Consider the following 23,925-nt stretch of genomic DNA (forward strand, 5'->3'; position numbering starts at 1 on the left):
TCCCAACCTCCAGTCCCTGGCTCTCACGGCCTAGATGTTAAGAGCTTAGAATTCGCCTCCTTGGGTCTTTCAGAGGGTGCCTCTCGGGTCTTGCTTGCTTGCTTGCAGGAAAGATTCCACCAAGACGTGTTACTCTTTCAAATGGAGGAGGTTTGCCTTCTGGTGTGATAGCAAGGCCCTAGATCCTCGCTCTTGTCTTACACAGACCCTGCTTGAATACCTTCTGCACTTGTCAGAGTCTGGTCTCAAGACCAATTCCGTAAGAGTTCACCTCAGTGCGATTAGTGCTTATCGCCGTGTAGAGGGTAAGCCTATCTCTGGACAGCCTTTAGTTGTTTGCTTCATGAGAGGTTTGCTTTTGTCAAAGCCCCCTCCACCAGTGTCATGGGATCTCAACGTCATTCTCACCCAGCTGATGAAAGCTCCTTTTGAGCCACTGAATTCCTGCCATCTGAATGGTCATTTTCATGGTGGCTGTTACTTCAGCTCATAGAGTCAGTGAACTTCAGGTCTTGGTAGTGCATGCACCTTATATCAAATTTCATCACTACAGAATAGTCCTACGCACGCACCCTAAGTTCCTGCCAAAGGTGGTGTCGGAGTTCCATCTGAACCAGTGAATTGTCTTGCCAACATTCTTTCTCTGTCCTCATACCTGCCCTGGCGAAAGCAGTTTACATACCTTGGACTGCAAGAGAGTATTGGCTTTTTATGTGGCGCGGACAAAGCCCTTCAGGCGGTCCGCCCAGTTATTTGTTTCTTTCGACCTCAACAGGAGGGGAGTCACCATCGGAAAACGCACAATTTCTAATTGGTTAGCGGATTGCATTTCCTTCACTTATGCCCAAGTTGGGCTGACTCTACGGGGTCATGTCACGGCTCATAATGTTAGAGCCATGGCTGCATCAGTGGCCCATTTAAAGTCTGCCTCCATTGAAGAGATTTGCAAGGCTGCAGCGTGGTCATCAGTCCACACATTCACACCTCACTACTGCCTTCAGCAAGATACCTGATGCGACAGTCGGTTTGGGCAGGCGATGCTGCAGAATCTGTTCGGGGTTTAGAATCCTACTCCATCCCCTCTAGACCCATTTTGATTCTGTTCCAGGCTGCACTCTGTTAGTTGATTTTGGTTTCAGGTCAATCTGTGTTATGTCCTCACCGTTGCGAGGCCCAACTGACCAATGTTCATTGTTTTGAGTAAGCCTGGTTGCTAGGGATACCCCACATGTGAGAACAAGCAGCCTGCTTGTCCTCGGAGAAAGCGAAGATACTTACCTGTAGCAGGTATTCTCCGAGGACAGCAGGCTGATTGTTCTCACAAACCCACCCTCCTTCCCTTTGGAGTTGTTCTTGTTTGTATGCCTAAAGAGGCACGCTCGTTCTGCGGGCGGAAAGTCGTTCGCGCATGTGCTGTTCACGTTGCTCGCGCGACGGAACTCTCTGGAAAAATTGTATTACTTTGCTTGCAAAATGTTTCCCGATTCCTGGGCCGCCGCAGACGTCGACCCACATGTGAGAACAATCAGCCTGCTGTCCTCGGAGAATACCTGCTACAGGTAAGTATCTTCGCTTTGTTCAAAGTATTGAGATGCATACAGTTTGAGAAACAAGAGAGAAGTAATGTTGCAGTGTGAGCTGTATTCCCCTTCTTGAAGACTGTTGTGTACACTTTTGTTGCTCTTCTGTTCAACAGGTTATGCAGAAAGACAGTGAGAAGAATATGTCCATCAAAAAACTCTGGAAGTAAATGCAGGCTTCTTCTGTCTCGCTTTCCACTTCTCCTTGTACTGTTCAAGTAATGTAGCCTTAAGGGTTTGACGTTTCTTTAATAAATCTCTCTACTACTGCTTTTTGTCTGTGTTGCTGTGGGCAGAGGCTGGAAATGGAAGGGTGGTGATTTTGTGATTGTCTGTGGGTCTGACTTTCAGGATAGCTACAATATCTTATTTGCATTTAGCTAATCCAGTCAGTTTGCATATTTGGTACTTCTAAAAAATAAACTTAGTTTTTGGCCTCAAGAATTGAAGTTGGCCAATGTCTAGCAGACTGACTGCCAGGAATAGTACAGGCAAAAATGTTATGGCTTAGACTTGTTCTGCAGAGCTGTATGGTTCTGGCTAGAGCAGTTAGTTCTAGTGGAAAATGTTACAGCCTCCTTGCCCTCTTCTGCTCCACTCTACAAGAAGGTGGAGAATGAGAGGCAGGGTTACTTTCTCATGACATGATGACCCTTTTCCAGACTTATCCAGTTGAATCAGTGAGCCACCTGAATATACTGAGATTGCTAAAGTGGCGAGATCTCTTATGCAACGAGAATATATCTAAAGCCATACATCCAAGTCTTCTAAATTAGTGTACTAATAGACAGTTAAAATTTAATATAGAGTTCTGAAGTTTTGGTGCCACAGCACTAATACAAGCTAAGATTTCAAGTTTAAAGAGTATTGGAGATGCTGAAAAGTTGCACCTTCATTTTTTCCCCTTTCTCCACTTTACCTCATCTGACAGTGAGTTAGAAAAGGCCACTGAAAATTACTTTTCTTGCAGTATGGAGAATTCATCCACCTCGTAGCTCCATCTAATACAAAGGGTCTGGATTAAACTTACATAAAACAGACTATGATGGAAGATAAAGTCTAGCCCAGTTTCATTCCTGGTGCAATGCTGTAATTGCAGTACACACGGGCTGATATTCAATGCAAGTTAACCAGGTAGGAGAGGATTCTACCCAGGTGATCCCTGGATTTTAGTGGCACATAAGTGCAAGGTGCCACTGAAATTCCAAGGAGACTGCTGCAGCACTGTGTGAGTAGTAGAGAATGACATGGGGGTAAGGATTCCCAGGACAGGGTGGAGATAAAGTTTATCCTCATGTCATTCTTTCAAAGTTTGAGACAAGCCTTTTAAACAGGCTGTTAAACTAAATGGACCAGCATCTATAAAACGCTAGTATCAATATGTAAATACATCTCAGACAACTGAATTCAATGATAAAATACTGCAGAAGCTTCTTCTGGATTTAAATGAAGCACTGTTAAATGGCATCATTTGTGTTCTGTCTGCCCTTTGCTGTGGCAAGAGTCTTGTCTGCTGATCAAACTCCTATCAACTGCAACATCCTTCCATCACGTACCCAGTTGCTCAAGCATCTTACTATTACAGTAACAGATTCATCCATTGTTGCTGGTATCGAGGAGCATTTCCAACACTTAATTGACATAGCGTTGGTTCTCTTCTACACCCACATCTGAAAAGAAATCCCAATTATCTTCCCAGATGATATAAAAACACAGGCTATCCACATTCCCAGAAAGCATCACATCTGAACAAGAGCCACCCTCCAAAAGAATGAAAATGGACTTTTATGGAACTAGTAAAAAAGGCCTTCTGACACAAATGAAATGGGCGCTAGCAAGGTTTTCCTCAGAGTGTGTATGTTTGAGAGAGAGAGAGAGAGTGTGTGTGTGAGAGAGAGTGAATCTGGGTGTGTGTGACGAGAGTGAGACTGGGTGCGAGTGTGTGTGCCGTCTGAGTTCCAGGGTCGTCCCCCCCCCCCCCCCCCCAATTTTGTTTTTTAGTTTTTGTACAGGTGGTGCATTCCCCCCCTCTGAGTTCCAAACCCCCCTCCCTCCCTGCCTCCGACTTGCAGACCCCTTTCCTCCGATTTCCTGACCTCCCCTCAGAGTACATGACCCCTGGACCCCCCTGCTGCAACCCTCTCGAGCCCCCCCCCCCTTCCCGCCGCCAACCCTGCGGGCTTCGTAGCCCATCTGTGAAGAAAGTTACGGACACAGGCAGGCAGACGTATAGAATGTTGGAGGTGAGAATTATTATATAGGAATGCCTCCTTTTGAAAGCTATTGTTAATGAACTGGAGAGGTATATTTGAGCAATGCAGATGATGTTTTGATTTTTTTGGAAAAACAAGCAAAAGTGCTGGCCAAAACTTGCATGGGGGAATTGTACGCATTCCTGCTAACAGCATGTCTTGAGAGGACATTTTCTATTGTGGAAAGGACTGTGGAAGATAGAGAGCTAGACTGAATCCTGAGATTGTTGATGACTTATTCACCCACAGATTAAAAAATAGTAACAGTGCTTTATAGGACATACATCTCCCCGACTAGGGCATACAGAGTGGGCTGTGTTTTGTGCCCCTGACATTTTAACAGGGTGGATTAGGGTTCCTTGGGGTAGTAGAAGTCAGATATTGTTTGGGTTGGGGAGGGGAGGGTTATAGTGCTAGATATTTAGTGCTGCTGCCCAGATTGGGACTGGCATTGAATCTTCAACTCAAATTCTGCCTGTGGCAGTCACTGACCACGGAAGCTTGAATATCTATCAAAACTAATGTTTGCATGTCCCATTTCAGATGTGATTTCACACTGAAAAAAGGTGGCATGCATACAGGGCAAGATCTACATGCTGATGAAATCTCTGAGCTTTTATGTAAGTGCAAATTATTATTTTTTAAATTTTTAGGTTATTTCTGATTCAAAATAACAGACAATTTGGTTTTGCAATTTATTTGAAAACACCAGAAACAGAATTCCTGCAATGGTTATACAACAAAGCTCAAGACACGGCTACATTCAAACCTTGTTCCCAATATTGTAAAAAAAAAAGTTACAAAAAAGTAATCTTGCAAATATGTAAACACCACACCCAAAGAATTAATTCTAACAAACTGAACTTTGGCAACAGTAGAAAACTCTTAAAGGCACTCTGGAAGTAGAAAGTTTCACTGGAGAGAGAAAAAGGGAATCCAGCTGCAGAGCCAGATCAAGTATCTTTGTTTTAGCCAACTAATTGCCCTCCTGTTTGTCTCCCTTGCATTCCTGCTGATAAAGTAGGAAATCTGTGACTCTGAACTTCCTAAAAGGTACTCTGCAGCACTGACAAAACCCTTCCATGCACATCACCTGGTAAGGAGCAGCTCGTAGGTATTCCAACTTAAAACAACTCGGCCCAAAATACCACCTCCAAGCTCCCTAGATGTATGCTGGCTTGCACTGTGCGTACATTTAAACGTGACTTCATTTTATAAAGCTCATTTACACGTGAAAATGGTTTAAAAAATTACCCTCCATGGGATCCCACAAAAGCTACGGAGAGTCAAAGTGGTATGTCCCTCAAAAAAAAGGTGCTTGTTTAATCAATTGGTTTCCCCACATATTCCCTCTCCAGTGGGGGATTTCTTTATTGCAAATATTGATTTGTTTTAAGTAGGAACATTAAAAGAAAGATGATACACAGGATGTTTGAAGCTCAATTCTGTGTGTGGGAACCCACAGCTGAGCACGATGAAGAAAATGTAACCCTAAACCTATGAGTCAAAATTCAAACTCTGGTCAGCGTTTCTCTTATAAAAATAGCTATAGTGTATTATTTTATTTATGGGGATTTAATGTACCACTCATAAAGCACAGCAGAGCAGTTTACAACTACAATAAGCAAGGTGGAAGATAAGTTATAACTGGAGTTTCAGTGCCTGCTAAGCCACGTATACAAGTGCCCACCTCCGTTATCCGAGCATTGGGGATATTCAGTGCTGGTATTCTGATAACCAGACTTTTTTGCAATCCTAAGTTAAGGAAAATTATCTGGATATTGACGTACTCTAATAATGTTGCTGAAAATCTGGGTGTGGCACTATCAATGCTCAGTATCTGGTGCATTATGTATTTTCCCTTATTCTGTATTTATAAAGTTGAAATTTATTTTGTAATTCTCATACCTTTTCGGGTACATCCATGAATTTAGAGGGTTACTACAGATCAGAAACTTCTGAATGGTGTTTACCAACAGATTCTCTGAGAGTCAAATAAGTGGCACAACCTAATTCCTGGTAATATTTCCAGTATTTTTGCCTTCTTTAGATGTCATATACTTTTCAAAAGCATGGACCCTGGTTTTGGAAACAAACAGGGCCTGGCTCAAACTGCTTTTTGATCTCAAAGAAATACCTTCATTTAAGGTAATAGTGCAAAATGGTCTTCCTTATTAGAATCAAAAGTAAAGAAATCCATGTCAAATGCATTTCTTGGTGTAGGTTTTGCTAAAGGCCTGTCTGCTGCATCTGCCTAGGAATTAGATATTGAACTTTTTTTTTAAACAACACTCCCCAAGTCTTTCAATAATTGACTTTTATGTAAGCAAGGGGGACAGACACCCTTCAACAATCCCACATCCAGATATTCAGAGAGGAGGATTGGGCCTCCATTTTGTCAGTTCAGTGGGGCACCCCACTCCCTTATGTGAGACAAACAAATAATACCGGTGGCCTTGAGCCAGCAGGGACAGGCTCAGCCAGTTCTGGGCTTTCTGCTGCACATTAGTTTTTATAGTGGGAGAAAAGACCCTCAGCACGAACAGGGAACATGTATGGTATTTCACGAAACGGAAGAGATAAAAAGGTCACCAAAGTTCTGAAAGCTAACAAAACAAAGAAGAAGTTCACCAAATCCCTAATCTAAAGAGTGTACCGCCTTTGAGTGGGCCTGTCCTCAGGGAAAACATTTTATGTCACTGAGTACAATAGTGGGATATTCACCCAAGTGTTCTCACTGATACAAGCTGGTGTAAACCTTCTCTTCTGCTCTTGAGCTAAAGCACTCGGTACAAGCAGCAACAAGTTACCAGTGCAGGTGGGCAGAGGAGCTGCTTCATTCATGTGCTGGTAGCTCTCAAAACAAACTGGGCTGGAACCGATCTTTGATATTTCAGACATGTATTTTTGGTTTAATGCAGCGATATTGTTCATCCCAACAGAGATCCTGCAGGTTTGGGATTAACACAACAGCAGTTTGCTAGAGCTGAAAATTTTTGTCACTGCCTAGCAAAAGGTTTAGCAGTATCCAAGATGGCAAACAATTTCTTAGCTCTACTTGCTGCTTCTGTCCCAGTCTGGAGCAAAAGTTTGCCAGTATCCAGCATTCTGCGATCACTAGAAGATAAGAACAGCCATGATGACTTGGACCAAGGCACATTGAGCACTAGGGCAAGGACCCAGAAGGTAAAAAAAACATATTGGTGCATGTGAACCCCCCCTCCCCCAGTATAAAACACATGTCAATATTGAATGCCATATGTCCAGATAACAGCCGTCGTTCTGAAATTAACGGGTGTAGCTGGCATTGGCCATGGATAATCAGCAGCACTGTCTGGATAGTGCCACTAAATAACCTTAGAGACCACTTGGCACTATCTGGATAATTTTTATATTTTTTATCTTGCTGTGTCTTTTGTGCTACATCCATTATTATTTTAAACATTAATAACAGTGCTCAGCTGTTACATATTATTCCGGTCATGTTTATCTTAGTAATATGTTATGACCCACATCATTGCACCATAGCCCTCCCTGCCTCCTTGTGTATTCAAGACTTCTATGTCTTATTTTTGTGCATTTATATTCAACAATCTGTCCCGTTTTTTTCAACGTAATAATTGATGCACTTATCTTGGGGCTGGTTTATTCCTCCGTTGATGTGGTTGTTGCTCCGGAGTAGATATGTTGAATTGTGCAATTTTTGCTTCGAGACCCTCTTCCCGTGCCAACTGTTATCTTCAACTCCTGCTTTTTTTCATATGTCTTCAGTGCTACTCAGTCTTCATTCCTGCAGTGTTTCGTTTGTCTCAAGCTTCCTCAGGAGAACTGTTCCCTACTAAAACATGAATATACGTTACTATATCATTACTGCTTCTGAATTTATCTATTGCACCTTACTTATATTCTCTGTTGTTCTAATCTTTATTTTCCGTCAAGTTTCATAGTTTCTAAATTTTTATATATAAAAGCATGTTTGGCATACCTGGTGTGGACCATCTTTCCTACTCAAGATTTTTCAACCAAAAAACGCTCGCTCATGCGCTCTGATTTTGTAGTCTACCTGTTTGACGTCACTTCCTGTCACTCAACCATTCCACCTCACGATTTAGCCCACGTGGTGATACCGTGTCCCATTGGAAGATTAGTTTTTGCTCTCTCTGTTTCAATAACCTAGCCACATTCCCCCCATGGGACAACGTAATTTGTGCTAATGTTGTATATTTTAGATCCTGGAGTTCATGTTTCATATTCTCCCAGTATTCTACTAATGGTGCTTCTTTTTGCTTTACAAGATTACTAATATGTTCCATTATTCTCTGCTTTGTTTTTCTTATGTACCACTTCTTGCATGGACAAATGATCCCATAAAACTATATGGGATGAGTTACAATCGGTTTTTATCAGGATCCAATATGGCTTCCCTGTTTTGGGATGAGTTACTGAAGGATGTCTGCCATATATATTTACAGTATACACATCCAGTGCATGGTTTATGTCCTCCTTCACCTTGCTGTATATGATCTTACGTGGCTCACAGAATGATTTTAAGATCCAAGCAGAGGAAATGACAAAACGTTTTAGATCCAGAGGTTATCCAACAAAAATAAGAAAAGAGCATCCAACACACATCAACAATGGCTATTACAACCCAAGAGAAGAGAGAAAACACATCGGGATAAATTTGCGTGTGTTGCCTTATTCTGCCCAGATGGGACAAGTAAAAAATACCATCAGAAAGCATTGGGCGATGCTTTCTTTGGACACTCCACTATTTGCATATAAAAGATCCAAAAACATGAGAGAGATGCTAAAACACAAACAGGCTGGAGAAAAGATCAAATACAGCAAGTTTGACCCATTGGGGTGGGGGTGGGGGTGTGTGGCCAGGTTATTGAAACAAAGAGAGCAAAAACTAATCTTCCAATGGGGCACGGTATCACCACATGGGCTAAATCGTGAGGTGGAATGGTTGAGTGACAGGAAGTGACTCAAACAGGTAGACTACAAAATCAGAGCGCATGAGCGCGCGTTTTTTGGTTGAAAAATCTTGAGTAGGAAAGATGGTCCACACCAGGTATGCCAAACACGCTTTTATATATAAAAATTTAGAAATTATGAAACTTGACGGAAAATAAAGATTAGAACAGAGAATATAAGTAAGGTGCAATAGATAAATTCAGAAGCAGTAATGATATAGTAACGTATATTCATGTTTTAGTAGGGAACAGTTCTCCTGAGGAAGCTTGAGACAAACGAAACACTGCAGGAATGAAGACTGAGTAGCACTGAAGACATATGAAAAAAAGCAGGAGTTGAAGATAACAGTTGGCACGGGAAGAGGGTCTCGAAGCAAAAATTGCACAATTCAACATATCTACTCCGGAGCAACAACCACATCAACGGAGGAATAAACCAGCCCCAAGATAAGTGCATCAATTATTACGTTGAAAAAAACGGGACAGATTGTTGAATATAAATGCACAAAAATAAGACATAGAAGTCTTGAATACACAAGGAGGCAGGGAGGGCTATGGTGCAATGATGTGGGTCATAACATATTACTAAGATAAACATGACCGGAATAATATGTAACAGCTGAGCACTGTTATTAATGTTTAAAATAATAATGGATGTAGCACAAAAGACACAGCAAGATAAAAAAAATATAAAAATAAGCGTAACGGTTTCTTTGTATTAAGTACAAGCAGTAAAAAGTGAAACCAGAAAGAACAGGTACCCCAGAAAAATTATTGTGACATACTATTTGGATAATGCCAGAAGGAGCAACAAGTTACCTGGATAGCAGCAGTATTCAAGTAACTGCAGTGATGAAGTTAGGACAGAAAATTACTACCGTGACTTTATCTGGATAGCGGTCTGGGTATTCAGTGATGCTTGTTATCTGGATAGTGGTGAATGTCCAGGAGTAATGTAAATTCTGTATCTGCTGCTTAAAACACAGACTGTAGAGTTTAAATACTGACCTGAACATAAATAGGACATAGCACTGGATATTTGTCAGCATTTGCTGTGGTTGAAAAGGAATTTCTACTGATATGGAGGTTTTCAAAAAAGAAGCGTAAGTTACCACAATGATGGCTCAGTAACAGTGCTGCCATGCAGCTTTTCCTGAGTCTGGCTTCTGTTCCTTTGGTTGGTTTGGGTGCTGGAGGCAGCTTTCAGAGCCTCAAGGAACAGAAATCCCCGCCAGTGCACAACTGCGTCTTTTGCTGGTCAGCTCATTCCAGGTTCTAGAAGAATTGGTCACTGGAATGGCTGGTCTAGATAAGGGCTTAAAAGTGGAGGCAGTTGCCCAAGTAACTGTAAATGATGATTCGTAGCCCAACAGAGACTGGTTCCAGTTACACTGGAAATGCAAAAAAGAGCCTGTAGAAATGTCCAGGCCCAATACATATTTTTTTAAAGGTTGGAGTAACAACCCATTCTGAGAGATCAAAGCAAAATGTTACAGCATAGCAGGAAAAAAACAAAAAAATGTCACAATACAAACAAAACCCCCTGAATTACAAAGGCTTACTTTCCTTATAAAACCTGGTTACAAAACTATAGTGCAAACATATAAAGTGTTAACAAATGAAGAAACCTCGTACAGAAAGTAATAAGGGACCATCTGGGCCCAAAAGGCTTAAACAAATTGGCAGCGTTTAAGGATCCCATGAGCAGTCTGCGAGGAACACTCCCACGACCAAGAAATGTTGGAAATTTTTAGAATCAGCTCATTATCCCACCCCTCACCTGGATCAACCATAGCCCTAACTGGCAGACATATATTGTTCCAAAGCAAGTAATCCTCCTCTAACTACAGAAACACTCTGAAAATAGCTCCAACATTTCAAAGTCAGCATGCCTTTATGGATGGAGGGGAGAGAGGAAATTTGCTGGATATGGATGGAGGAGAGGGCAGGGGAGAATGGAGAGTTGTTGGACATGCATGGAGGGGATGGAAGTCAGGAAGGAGATGCACATGGATGGAGGGGAGGGAAGGGAGGAGAAATGCTGGACATGGATGGAGGAAAGGAAAGACAAATGATATGTTTGATGTAGGCAGTGTTGAACTCATGGTTTTGCTCATGTATGTTTTTTTTTTTTTTTATCAGCATCCTTTCTAACAGTGTTGAGGGCTTCAATCCGCCCCCCCCCCCCCCAAAAAAAAAAAAAAAATGCTCCCAGGACCTAGATTGGATGTGCCTAAGGGCTAAAGCAGTTTCAAATGGGTTATGGATGTATGATGTGCTGTTTTTTTTTTGTTTGTTTTTTTTAACTTTCCCCCTCCCTTCCTTCTTAAGCCTAATCTTGGAATAGTTTACTGTTTTCAGGAGTGTGAGCTCCTAATTTGCCTTGTATTGCAAGTTGCTGCTTGATGTTAAATTGTGAGCTCTTGTTTTGTCTTTGTATCGAAAATTAATAAAGAAAAATATAAACATTATTCATCCATGGAAACCCCCCCCCCCCCCCCCCCCAGCAAATCATACATCCATAACCCATTTGAAACTGCTTTAGCCCTTAGGCACATCCAATCTATGTAGGTCCTGGGAGCATTTTTTGTGTGTGTGTGTGGGGGGGGGGGGGGGGGTGATTGGATCCCTCAACACTGTTAGAAAGGATGCTGATAAAAAAAAAAAAAAAACATACATGAGCAAAACCATGAGTTCAACACTGCCTACATCAAACATAAGGCATGCTGACTGATACAAGAACAAAGGCGTAAGGCAGCTGAGTTTCCAGCTCTCTTAAACAATCATTGAAATAGTTCTTGTTAGCAGCAGAGAAGGGTTATTCCAGGGGATAGCATTAGCCAGTAATGTGTATGAAGCCAATGAGCTGTTCCAGTCGTAGAACAAGATGGCTCAGTGGCTGCTGCTGAAACATAAAAGGGCAGAGGATTCATATCGAAAGGGTTAACAGAAAATTAAAGGAGATGCACATTAATCCTCCCTTCAGTTTGTCTGGGAGAACCCAGGATCACATTCTGTCAAGGATGATACTTGGCTTCTGAAGGCAACAGTTGATGCTGTTCTAAATCAAATGACCTGTATGTTAATTATGCCAGTCTCTGGCCAGTTTGCTCAGAGATCCCTGCTGACAGGTATACTGTAGCACTATAGCTTCCATAAAGGTTTCTTGGGCTGTAGTAGCATCAGTACTATCACAGCTGTTCAAGGGCTGGGTCACAGGGCCCCTGGCACTTTTAAACAGGTTGCTGACAAACAGCATTTGAGCTGTTGCCACTAAGTACTACGCTTAACTGCACCCTGACTTGCATTATCTAGAGAGGAAGAGGAAAAAAAAAGCTGCAGCCAACATGGCCTGGTACATACTTAGGGTCAGCTGTGCTTTCTTTCCACTTTTTAGCTAGAAGGATATCCTCTGTAGATAGTTCATCATAGAGATGAGTACGTTTCTAAGTGCCTCCTCTGCATTACAACATTATCCAAGATGGGGTACTGTAACACATAAGAGACTCAGAAGTATGGCAGAAATCCCTTACATTTACACTGATATGTGTGAGAAGCAAGGAAGGGAGCACAGCAGGGATGGACATTGCAGACAGGCACTTAATATGACATGGAGGAATCCTAAGAGTGGCTCGGCCGATGAACTCATCGTTGCTGCTCAATAATGCTTCGTGATGAGCAGGGATTTGATCTATATAAGTGGGAGGTTCCAGCATTGAAATACATTGGGGGATAGGCTCTGTGTGCGAGTTTAGCAGAGGTCACCACAAGATGGTGCCACTGCAGTACCTACACCCATCAATGGCTCTGCAATCCTTTTTAAGAATGGCTTGATCTGTGCAAGTGCTGTACTGAAATCTTCCAGCAATATGTACCGTAAGGTTAAGGCATTGTAATGTACAAAGAGCAGAGGGAGAAAGAGAAAATACAGTGAAAGGTGAGAACAGCAGCTGGACATTAGGTGAGACGGATTCCAAGCACTTGCTCCAGTTCTTGCCTCCGCTGCTGAACCTGAAAAAAAAATAAAAGATGAGAAATAGCAGCTCTGCAGACTGACAGTATAGGAGCAACCTGCTACTGAGCAGCCTGGCACTGACAATGCTCTGTGCTCCGTACCTTGGCAAATATGTGTCTCCCTACAGCTTCCTGGGCCCAGGGCTGTTGGTAGAACTCTGCTCTTCTCTCTTCCTCTGGATTTCTACTAACATCAGTCATAATCTGAAATTAAAGGACAAATGTTTGACTTATAATCAATCACTTTGTAAATTACAATGGGGCTCTAGCCCCCTACCTTTTTTAATGGCTTTAGAGACTACAGGGGTTCATGACTTGGTCTCTCAAGCTCTATCCAAGGGCTCCTGGGAACTTTCTAGTTAAAGGGGGGGGGGGACTTATTCAGGGCTATTAGAAGTGGCAGACAAGGCAGGACATGTAGCTGTTGAAGGCACCAGGTTGCTACATATGTACCAAGCTGCCACCACCATTATTATTAAGTGGAAGAAATCAGGACAAAGTCTCCATCCCTCACTTGTCTAAGTCAGTATCTGGGAGATAAGGAACCAATGTAGCTGCGCATGGTCTCAGCACCTTGCAACACCATATCATCTGTGCACAAAATGCTGAATCTGATGACTGAGGTAACCCTAAGCTACTGATAATGGGAGACTTTAACCTACACATCAAAACTCCAGACAGACCTACTGATACCATGGCAGCTCTAAGATTCATTCAGGTGATCAAATCTCCAACCCATGAAGAGGGCCATATGCTAGTAAATAACTTACTGCAACCCCCTACAACAGAACCGGCCTTCCAAGTCGCAACTAACCAGCAATAATTTTGCCACTTACTTTGCCAGCAAAATTAAAGGTCTCCATCAGGACCTACAAGACAGTTCCATCAAAGCTCCTACCAGCTAATGAAGAGAACACTCCCTCTTCCCCACCACGCACAGCCATCTGGGACTCATTCAACCAGGTCACAGAGGAAGCTCTTGAAAATATTCTCAACAGGAACGCTATATAGAAAAAGGATGGAATCCAATTAAAGCAAAACTTAAATGACTACATAACTGGTAGGAGCTTTGAGCAGACTTCTACGATTTGGGTGGCCTAATTTCAAAAAACAGATCAGGATCAAGGCTGGAGTTGGTATTGACAACAACTCCAGTAGTTGGGAAGTAGGACAGATGCTGGGCAGTCTTCTACAGTCTATGTACCAAAACTGGCAGGGAAAGACTGAAATTAAGTGTTGAATCATGAATAAGTGGAACCTTTGCAGAGTGCCAGATTCAACTCTGGCCACCTTGTTGGGTAGACTGGATGGATCATGCAGATTTTTACTAGGCCGCGTAGGCACCTACGCAGGTTCATTGTGCATCAGTTTTGAGTTACCACCCAGCTACTGTGTGGCCCTTGCAGTAATTTCATTTATGATGTGCGGCCGCCAGGCGTGCCAGAATATATATTTTCTGGCACGCGGGTGGTAATCGGGCAGCAATTGTCATTTTACATGCGTAGACTATTACAGCCCGGTTAACACGCGAGACCTTATCGCTAGGTCAATGGCTGGTGGTAAGGTCTCAGACCCAAAATGGATGTGCAGCAATTTTCATTTGCTGCACATCCATTTTTGGCAAAAATTTTAAAAGAATTTTTTTACAGGTGTGCTGAAAAATGATTCTGTGCGCACCCAAAACACACGTCTACACTACCGCAGGCCATTTTTCAGCACGCCTTTGTAAAAGGGCCTCAGAGTTACTATCACTTAAAGTGCCATTTAGGTCACAGGGCCCCTGTGGTCTGTGATGTACCAGGGAGAGCCCATGGTGAGAGCAGGGGTAGAGGGTGGATCACTATCAGAAATTTATGGAGTTTTTATTGTAAATCACTGTGTAAGCTAGGCAGTATATAATTCAATAAAACCTATAAGATATGCTGTGAGCAGAGGTATCTAGGCTGTTGGGGGAGGGTGGTTGTCAGGACGGTCCACAACAGTGCTGTCAGCTTTTGCAACTACATCTTGCTTGAAACCCCAGGTCTTAATTGGGAGCAGGCACTTGCGCATGCCTCAAGCCAATGGGGATACTGTTATTTTTCTAGATGTATCTGTCCTAAAGTGGCAACTGCATGTCTATTTTTGTGGTATACGCTGTGCTGAATTCCAGGGGTATACATATGCAAATGCTTGCTAAGATCACTATTTGCCTTTACAGGATGAGACAAAAAAAAAAACAAAAAACAACCCTTTCTGAGAAGTTCTGAGAGAAGAGGACATTTCTCTGGTAAGTGAACGCTACTTTGCTGGTGCTTTGGGAACTTAAAGATTGGGATTTAAAGGAGGAATTGTAGGTTAGTGTTAGGCAAACTTAAAAAGCAAATTTCAACAGCTAACAGAAAACAGCTAACCTCCATAGTATTTTCCACTTAGTTTTAAAAGCCTTGTACCACAGCATTAACAGATAGAATCTAACAGCCACTGCAGGATCTAATTTAGTATTAAGGGCGAATAAAAAGAGAGAGAGAGGGGGAAAAGCAAGCAGGGCCTAGTTTAGAGGAATAAAAAGAGAAAGAGAGAGAGAGAGAGAGAGAGAGAAAAGCAAGCACCATTAACTAGTTGCCATAGTGTATAAACCCCTTCCCCACAGTTTTAAACTGAACTTTTCTCTAGAAATAGGCATTTTCCACATAGTTTTAAACTGAAAGCTTTTCTAGAGGTAGGAACTCCTTTGTTCTAAACAGCAGTTATTTTTCTTTTCCTTGGCTGCTGGAGAGTTAGCTCATCCAGTGACCTAGTTTTAAACTGAAACCTTTTCTAGAGGTAGGAACTCCTTTGTTCTAAACGGCAGTTATTTTTCTTTACCTTGGCTGCTGGAGAGTTAGCTCATCCAGTGACCTCAATTAAGTGATAATTAAGGTGTGGGGGAAGTAGAATACTTGCATAGGTTGCTCAAAAGAGGCCCCTTAGATTCAAAAGTATATAAAGAGGGAAGGTCCCACTGAACTTTCTTTCTGAGAAGTTCTGAGAGAAGAGGACATTTCTCTGGTAAGTGAACGCTACTTTGCTGGTGCTTTGGGAACTTAAAGATTGGGGTTTAAAGGAGGAATTGTAGGTTAGTGTTAGGCAAACTTAAAAAGCAAATTTCAACAGCTAACAGAAAACAGCTAATCTCCATAGTATTTTCCACTTAGTTTTAAAAGCCTTGTACCACAGCATTAACAGAATCTAACAGCCACTGCAGGATCTAATTTAGTATTCCCCCCCACCCCTAGGACAACTCCTCATTTATAGTCAGTTATTGTAATTAGGGTAACAAGCAAGGAGTGCTCTTATAGAGTTTTAAATACATTTCATTACCATCTAAGAAGGAAATACTAAATAAATCATACAATACACAATATAAAGTAAAAGACACTTTTATATTAGGCTAATATCCTTAATACTGTAGCAAGTTTTAACATATTGGAAAACTCAAAAACACTAAGATGGAGTCAGCAGTCCAGCAGCGAGAGGGGTGCTATCCAGTCTTTTGCATTGAGTGTCACATGTATGATTATCTCCCAGTTGGTGAGATGGCATATGTTTGCGCCCGATGCAAAGAGCTCCTAGCTCTTAGAGAACATGTCCGTTCTCTTGAGGCTAGAGTAGCAGACTTGATGGAGCTGAGGGAGACAGAGAGGTACATAGAGGAGACCTACAGGGATGTTGTAGAGAGGTCCCACCTCCAGTCTAGTAGCCCTTGTGCTACCTTGGAGGAGGGAGGTCTCCTAGAAGGAGAGCATCACCCTGGTGAAGTAGGAAGTACTCCTGTAGCCAGGACCTGCCCACCAGGGGATGTACTATCCTCTCGCACTGAGGATATGTCTCCGAGTGCTGCCCGGGAGGGAAAGGTTAGGACAGCTGTTGTAGTTGGTGATTCGATCATTAGGCATATAGATAGCTGGGTGGCTGGTGGACGTGAGGATCGCCTGGTGACTTGCCTGCCTGGTGCGAAGGTGGCGGACCTCACGCGTCACCTAGATAGGATTTTAGATAGTGCTGGGGAGGAGTCTGCTGTCTTGGTACATGTGGATACCAATGACATAGGAAAATGTGGGAGAGAGGTTCTGGAAGCCAAATTTAGGCTCTTAGGTAGAAAGCTCAAATCCAGATCCTCTAGGGTAGCATTTTCTGAAATGCTACCTGTTCCACGTGCAGGGCCCAAGAGACAGGCAGAGCTCCAGAGTCTCAATGCGTGGATGAGACGATGGTGCAGGGAGGAGGGTTTTAGATTTGTTAGGAACTGGGCAACATTCTGGGGAAGGGGGAGCCTATTCCGAAAGGATGGGCTCCACCTTAACCAGGGTGGGACCAGGCTGCTGGCGTCGGCATTTAAAAAGGAGATAGAGCAGCTTTTAAACTAGAAATGGGGGGAAGGCCGACAGTCGCTCAAAAGCGCATGGTTCTGGAAAAGGTATCTTGCAAAGATACCTCACAAACAGGGAAGATAGGGTTTCTGGATAGTGGGGTTGCACAACAGACCGTAGTAGGCCAGGTGCCCTTAAATACAACTAAAGATCAGACAAAAGATGTCAAATCAATAGTGTCAGGTACTAAGCATCATGCAAATAAGAACAACAAACATACTCTGAAATGTCTATATGCAAATGCTAGGAGTCTAAGAAATAAGATGGGAGAGTTGGAATATATTGCACTAAATGAAAAATTGGATATAATAGGCATTACTGAGACCTGGTGGAAGGAGGATAACCAGTGGGACACTGTCATACCAGGGTACAAAGTATATCGTAATGATAGGGTGGACCGGACTGGTGGAGGGGTAGCATTGTATATTAACGAGAGCCTTGACTCAGATAGATTACAAATTCAGCAGGACACAAATCACACCTTTGAATCACTGTGGGTTGAAATTCCATGTATAAAAGGGAAAAAAAATGGTGATAGGAGTGTACTACCGTCCGCCTCGCCAGGATGAGCAGGTAGACACAGAAATGATAAAAGAAATCAGAGACGCGAACAAAATGGGCAATGTGATAATAATGGGTGACTTCAATTATCCAAATATAGACTGGGTAAATGTAACATCGGGACACGCTACAGAGATACAATTCCTTGATGAAATCAAGGACAGCTTTATGGAGCAACTGGTGCAGGAGCCGACGAGAGAAGGAAAAATTCTAGACTTGGTCCTTAGTGGAGCGCATGATCTGGTGAGGGATGTTATGGTACTGGGGCCGCTTGATAACAGTGACCATAATATGATCAGTTTTGACATCGACCTTGAAGTAACTGTACACAGAAAGTCAAATACGTTAGCGTTTAACTTTAAAAAAGGAGACTATGATAAAATGAGAAGAACGGTAAAAAAAAAACTTAGGGGGGCAACTGAGAGAGTAAAAACTGTACAACAGGCGTGGACGCTGTTCAAAAATACCATCCTGGAGGCCCAGGCCATACATATTCCGCAAATTAGAAAAGAAAGACGGACGTCCAAAAGACACCCGGCCTGGTTGAAAAGTGAGGTGAAGGAAGCTATTAGGGCTAAAAGAAACGCCTTCAGAAAATGGAAGAAGGAACCGTCTGAAAATAACAAGAAACAGCATAAGGAGTGTCAAAACAAATGCAAGGCGCAGATTAAGAAGGCCAAGAGGGAGTATGAAAAAAAGATAGCATTAGAGGCAAAAAAACATAGTAAAAATTTTTTTCGGTATATTAAAAGCAGGAAGCCGGCAAAAGAATCGGTTGGGCCGCTGGATGACCGAGGGGTAAAAGGGGCGATCAAGGAAGACAAAGACGTAGCGGAGAGACTGAATGAATTCTTTGCTTCGGTCTTCACCGAGGAAGATTTGGGTGGGATACCGGTGTCGGAAATGGTATTTCAAGCGGACGAGTCGGAGAAACTTACTGACTTCACGGTAAACCTGGAGGATGTAATGGGGCAGTTCGGCAAACTGAAGAGTAGCAAATCTCCTGGACCGGATGGTATTCATCCTAGAGTACTGATAGAACTGAAAAACGAGCTTGCGGAGCTACTGCTAGTGATATGCAACTTATCCTTAAAATCGAGCGTGGTACTGGAAGATTGGAGGGTGGCCAATGTAACGCCCATTTTTAAAAAAGGCTCCAGGGGAGATCCGGGAAATTATAGACCGGTGAGTCTGACGTCGGTGCCTGGGAAAAATGGTAGAGGCTATTATTAAAAACAAAATTACAGAGCACATCCGAGGACATGGATTACTGAGACCAAGTCAGCATGGCTTTTGTGTGGGGAAATCTTGCCTGACCAATTTACTTCAATTCTTTGAAGGAGTGAACAAACATGTGGACAAAGGGGAGTCGGTTGATATTGTGTATCTGGATTTTCAAAAGGCGTTTGACAAGGTACCTCATGAAAGGCTACAGAGGAAATTGGAGGGTCATGGGATAGGAGGAAATGTCCTATTGTGGATTAAAAACTGGTTGAAGGATAGGAAACAGAGAGTGGGGTTAAATGGGCAGTATTCACAATGGAGAAGAGTAGTTAGTGGGGTTCCTCAGGGGTCCGTGCTAGGACCGCTGCTTTTTAATATATTTATAAATGATTTAGAGATGGGAGTAACTAGCGAGGTAATTAACTTTGCTGATGACACAAAGTTATTCAAAGTCGTTAAATCGCGACAGGATTGTGAAAAATTACAAGAGGACCTTACGAGACTGGGAGACTGGGCAGCTAAATGGCAGATGATGTTTAATGTGAGCAAGTGCAAGGTGATGCATGTGGGAAAAAAGAACCCGAATTATAGCTACGTCTACGTCATGCAAGGTTCCACGTTAGGAGTTACGGACCAAGAAAGGGATCTGGGTGTCGTCGTCGATAACACACTGAAACCTTCTGCTCAGTGTGCTGCTGCGGCTAAGAAAGCGAATAGAATGTTGGGTATTATTAGGAAAGGTATGGAAAACAGGTGTGAGGATGTTATAATGCCGTTGTATCGCTCCATGGTGCGACCGCACCTTGAGTATTGTGTTCAATTCTGGTCGCCGCATCTCAAGAAAGATATAGTAGAATTGGAAAAGGTGCAGCGAAGGGCGACTAAAATGATAGTGGGGATGGGACGACTTCCCTATGAAGAAAGACTAAGGAGGCTAGGGCTATACAGCTTGGAGAAGAGACGGCTGAGGGGAGACATGATAGAGGTATATAAAATAATGAGTGGAGTGGAACAGGTGGATGTGAAGCGTCTGTTCACGCTTTCCAAAAATACTAGGACTAGGGGGCATGCGATGAAACTACAGTGTAGTAAATTTAAAACAAATCGGAGAAAATTTTTCTTCACCCAACGTGTAATTAAACTCTGGAATTCGTTGCCGGAAAAAGTGGTGAAGGCGGTTAGCTTAGCAGAGTTTAAAAAGGGGTTGGACGGTTTCCTAAAGGACAAGTCCATAAACCGCTACTAAACGGACTTGGAAAAATCCAAAATTCCAGGAATAACATGTATAGAATGTTTGTACGTTTGGGAAGCTTGCCAGGTGCCCTTGGCCTGGATTGGCCGCTGTCGTGGACAGGATGCTGGGCTCGATGGACCCTTGGTCTTTTCCCAGTATGGCATTACTTATGTAGTTATGTACTTAACCCTAGACTTTTTGTTTTTTTGCTGTTTTCTCAGCAACTGGCTTTGAATTTCTGAGAAAGTTTACATACTTATTTAGTCATCATACTTATGTATTACTATTAAACAACATTTATAACTTGACTCTTCCTCCTTATGACCTCCAATGTGTTTATTACACTTGATCATTACTCTGCCATAACTTCACTTTGTATTTGTTCATACCGGTATTGGCGATCGCCTCTACTGTACTATGTAAGTCACATCGAGCCTGTAAATAGGTGGGAAAATGTGGGATATAAATGTAACAAATAATAATAATTTAATTATCTTAATCTGTTACTGACATTTTAATGTTACTACCAAACAATTTTTGCACGTTAAAACGTTACAAGTTTGAGCTAAAACAAAGTAAAATTTCATTCAAATGACACAATGTGTCAGGATTTCACAGGCATTAGCATCATACCTGTTATTTGAATGTTCTAATGTGTGCTTATTAGATGTTTCATTAGTATTATGCTGACATCATATTACGGGTATATTTCTGTTGTTTGAATTTCAGTGCTGTTAAAGTGTATATTTTTGATACTGTTTCATGGTAGGTTTTAATTTGCTGTTCTCAAGTTTACCTCATGTATTGTATTCATGTTTATATTTGGCCATGCGGTTAACAAAACTGTAAGTTTTATGTTAAACTGTACCTGCTGTACACTGCCTTGTCTGAATCTCTTCATAAAGGCAGTTAATAAATCACAATAAATAAAATAAAAAATAATGCCAACAACAGAAAAATCTGCAGGTTCTAACAACCAAAGTTCCCTAGAGGGAGGGTGTCCTGCCATGTAACAGCCACTGGGACTGTAGACTTGCATGCCAATGTTGTCACATTTGGAGCAAAGCAATGTTGTTACATTTGTACACTGCGCTTTCCCACTCATGGCAGGCTCAATGCGGCTTACATGGGGCAATGGAGGGTTAAGTGACTTGCCCAGAGTCACAAGGAGCTGCCTGTGCCGGGAATCGAACTCAGTTCCCCAGGACCAAAGTCCACCACCCTAACCACTAGGCCACTCCTCCATATGGAAAAGGTTTGTTTAAAAAAACGAAAAAGTCAGGTCATATCACCAGGTAATATAACCCATTTTAACAGGAGGATAAGAAGATCCTGTTTCTCAAACATGGCTCCTTTTCATTTCACTATCTCTTTAACTACCTTGTCTTGTTACCTTTGGTGCTTTACCTTGAGATCTCTGCTCTGTGATTTTAGCCAGTCCTGAATGAACTCCTGTGGGTTGTTACTGAAGCTGAGCATGAAGTCTCTCTGTGTCTTCAGCTGGTTGATGGATTCAATGGTCTCATGAATCTATCGTATGTCCAAAAATACAAAATCTGTATTTCATTCACATCACACACAAGCCTATGCAAACCTAAATATTAAAATATATGCTATTATGCAGATGAAAATGTTTCAGTTACCTTGTCAGAACACGTGGAAGTTAATTTTATAACAGGATGCTTAAGTGAGAATTCCAAACAGACACTTAGAGGTCCTTTTACTAAACCGTGTAAGGCTCTACACGCACCAAAATGGAGTAATTTCATTTTTTGCATGCATCCAATATTTTCAGACGCATGCCAAGTGGTATTTGGCACACATAGGTTATTACCACGTGAGACTTTACTGCTAGGTCTCAATATCTGGTGGTAAGGTCACAGACCCAAAATGGACATGCGGCAATTTTGATTCTGAAGCATGTCCATTTTCAGCAAAAATACAAAAAAGGCCTTTTTTACAGGCATGCTGAAAAATGGATTGGCACCCAAAACCCATGCCTACACAACGCAAGCCATTTTTCAGTGCGCCTTTGAAAAAGGACCCCTTATCTTGTAAAGTACATAGGCACCTAGAGCAAGTCTCAATAGCATATAAATACCCATGTACTAAAGTATACCCGCTCCAAAAAAAGCTGTAAATGTGTGCGTGTTCTCTGCACCTTAACATGTATAAAATATATGTGATAATCCCTGGGAAAACATGATTAAAGTCTGGCACATTTTATCCATACATTGCAAATCCACTATATCTTTGCCCAAACTATATCCCTAGAACATCTACGTACATATCATGCAAAACTAGGTGCACACTTTCCATGTGTATACTTTACATGTATATAGATGTGGTTGTGCAATTGTGTAAAATCCCTTGTCAGCATGTAAAACAAACTTTACAAAATTATTTCCCACAGGATTAATTTTCAATCATCCTTTGTGGTGTGTAGGTTCTATCTAGCTTATTTTCAAAGGGAAATCCCTTTAGGGAGTTTTCCTTTCAAAATACGCTAGCATGCATAGAAAATAATTTTATACAAGCAGTTTCCTCATGTAAATCACGTTTACCACACAGGAAAGGGCTCTAATATAATTGTGTGGCCAGCTTATGTGTGCGCTGAGTGCATACTTTGGGCTGAGTACAGGTGGAGTTGTAATATTTTATAAAACATATTTTATAAAACACTCAAGTCATGCACACATTTACACCTTTGGAGAAAGAATACAATTTCTTTGCTACTTAGGGGTTGGTTCTGGGTTCCTGTTTTAAAAAGCACAAAGGGGAAGGGGATGGGATTTGACATACTGCTGTTCTGTAGTTACATATTTTGTACCTGGGGCAATGGAGTGACTTGCCCAGAGTCACAAGGAGTCGCAGTGGGAATTGAAGCCAGGCCACTGCACTAAGCATTAGGCTACTCCTTCACTCTGGTGCCTATGTTGCCTTTATTTAAAAAAAAAAAAAAAAGTGCCTTTTTCTAACATTAGTACTTACAAAGGGGGTAATTTTATAACAGGGTGTCAATGTGAGTGACATTGCCGAAGGGTTAGAAGGTAAAGTATGCCTATTTGCGGATGATACTAAGATCTGTAACAGAGTGGACACCTGGGAGTGGAAAACATGAAAAAGGATCTGAGGAAGCTAGAAGAATGGTCTAAGGTTTGGCAAATAAAATTCAATGCGAAGAAATGCAAAGTGATGCACTTAGGGAATAGAAATCCTCGGGAGACGTATGTGTTAGGTGGGGAGAATCTGATAGGTACGGACGGGGAGAGGGATCTTGGGGTGATAGTATCTGAGGATCTGAAGGCGACAAAACAGTGTGACAAAGCGGTGGCTGTAGCTAGAAGGTTGTTAGGCTGTATAGAGAGAGGTGTGACCAGCAGAAGAAAGGAGGTGTTGATGCCCCTGTATAAGTCGTTGGTGAGGCCCCACCTAGAGTATTGTGTTCAGTTTTGGAGGCCGTACCTTGCGAAGGATGTAAAAAGAATTGAAGCGGTGCAAAGAAAAGCTACGAGAATGGTAAGGGATTTGCATTACAAGACGTATGAGCAGAGACTTGATGACCGGAACATGTATACTCTGGAAGAAAGGAGAAACAGGGGTGATATGATACAGATGTTCAAATATTTGAAAAGTATTAATCCGCAAACGAACCTTTTCCGGAGGTGCGAAGGCGGTAGAATGAGAGGA

The 23,925-nt window shown here is 42.2% G+C and overlaps 2 protein-coding genes across 2 annotated transcripts in view; one reads left to right on the top strand and one right to left on the bottom strand.

The window, feature by feature from the left end:
• PSMC5 (proteasome 26S subunit, ATPase 5) overlaps positions 1-1,850 on the top strand; it is a 152,683-nt gene extending 150,833 nt beyond the window's left edge. The window contains exon 12 of the mRNA XM_030220618.1: positions 1,697-1,850. Within this exon, the coding sequence (XP_030076478.1) occupies positions 1,697-1,750 (54 nt within the window). The 3' untranslated portion in view covers positions 1,751-1,850. The remainder of the gene's footprint in view (positions 1-1,696) is intronic.
• Positions 1,851-11,485: 9,635 nt separating this feature from the next.
• SMARCD2 (SWI/SNF related, matrix associated, actin dependent regulator of chromatin, subfamily d, member 2) overlaps positions 11,486-23,925 on the bottom strand; it is a 234,228-nt gene continuing 221,788 nt past the window's right edge. The window contains exons 11-13 of the mRNA XM_030221750.1: positions 21,643-21,765; positions 12,928-13,029; positions 11,486-12,822 (exon numbers count right to left, since the gene is read on the bottom strand). Of these exons, the coding sequence (XP_030077610.1) occupies positions 12,769-12,822; positions 12,928-13,029; positions 21,643-21,765 (279 nt within the window). The 3' untranslated portion in view covers positions 11,486-12,768. The remainder of the gene's footprint in view (positions 12,823-12,927; positions 13,030-21,642; positions 21,766-23,925) is intronic.

This window comes from Microcaecilia unicolor, chromosome 12 (assembly GCF_901765095.1).
Source record: "Microcaecilia unicolor chromosome 12, aMicUni1.1, whole genome shotgun sequence".
NCBI classification, from domain to species: Eukaryota; Metazoa; Chordata; class Amphibia; order Gymnophiona; family Siphonopidae; genus Microcaecilia; species Microcaecilia unicolor.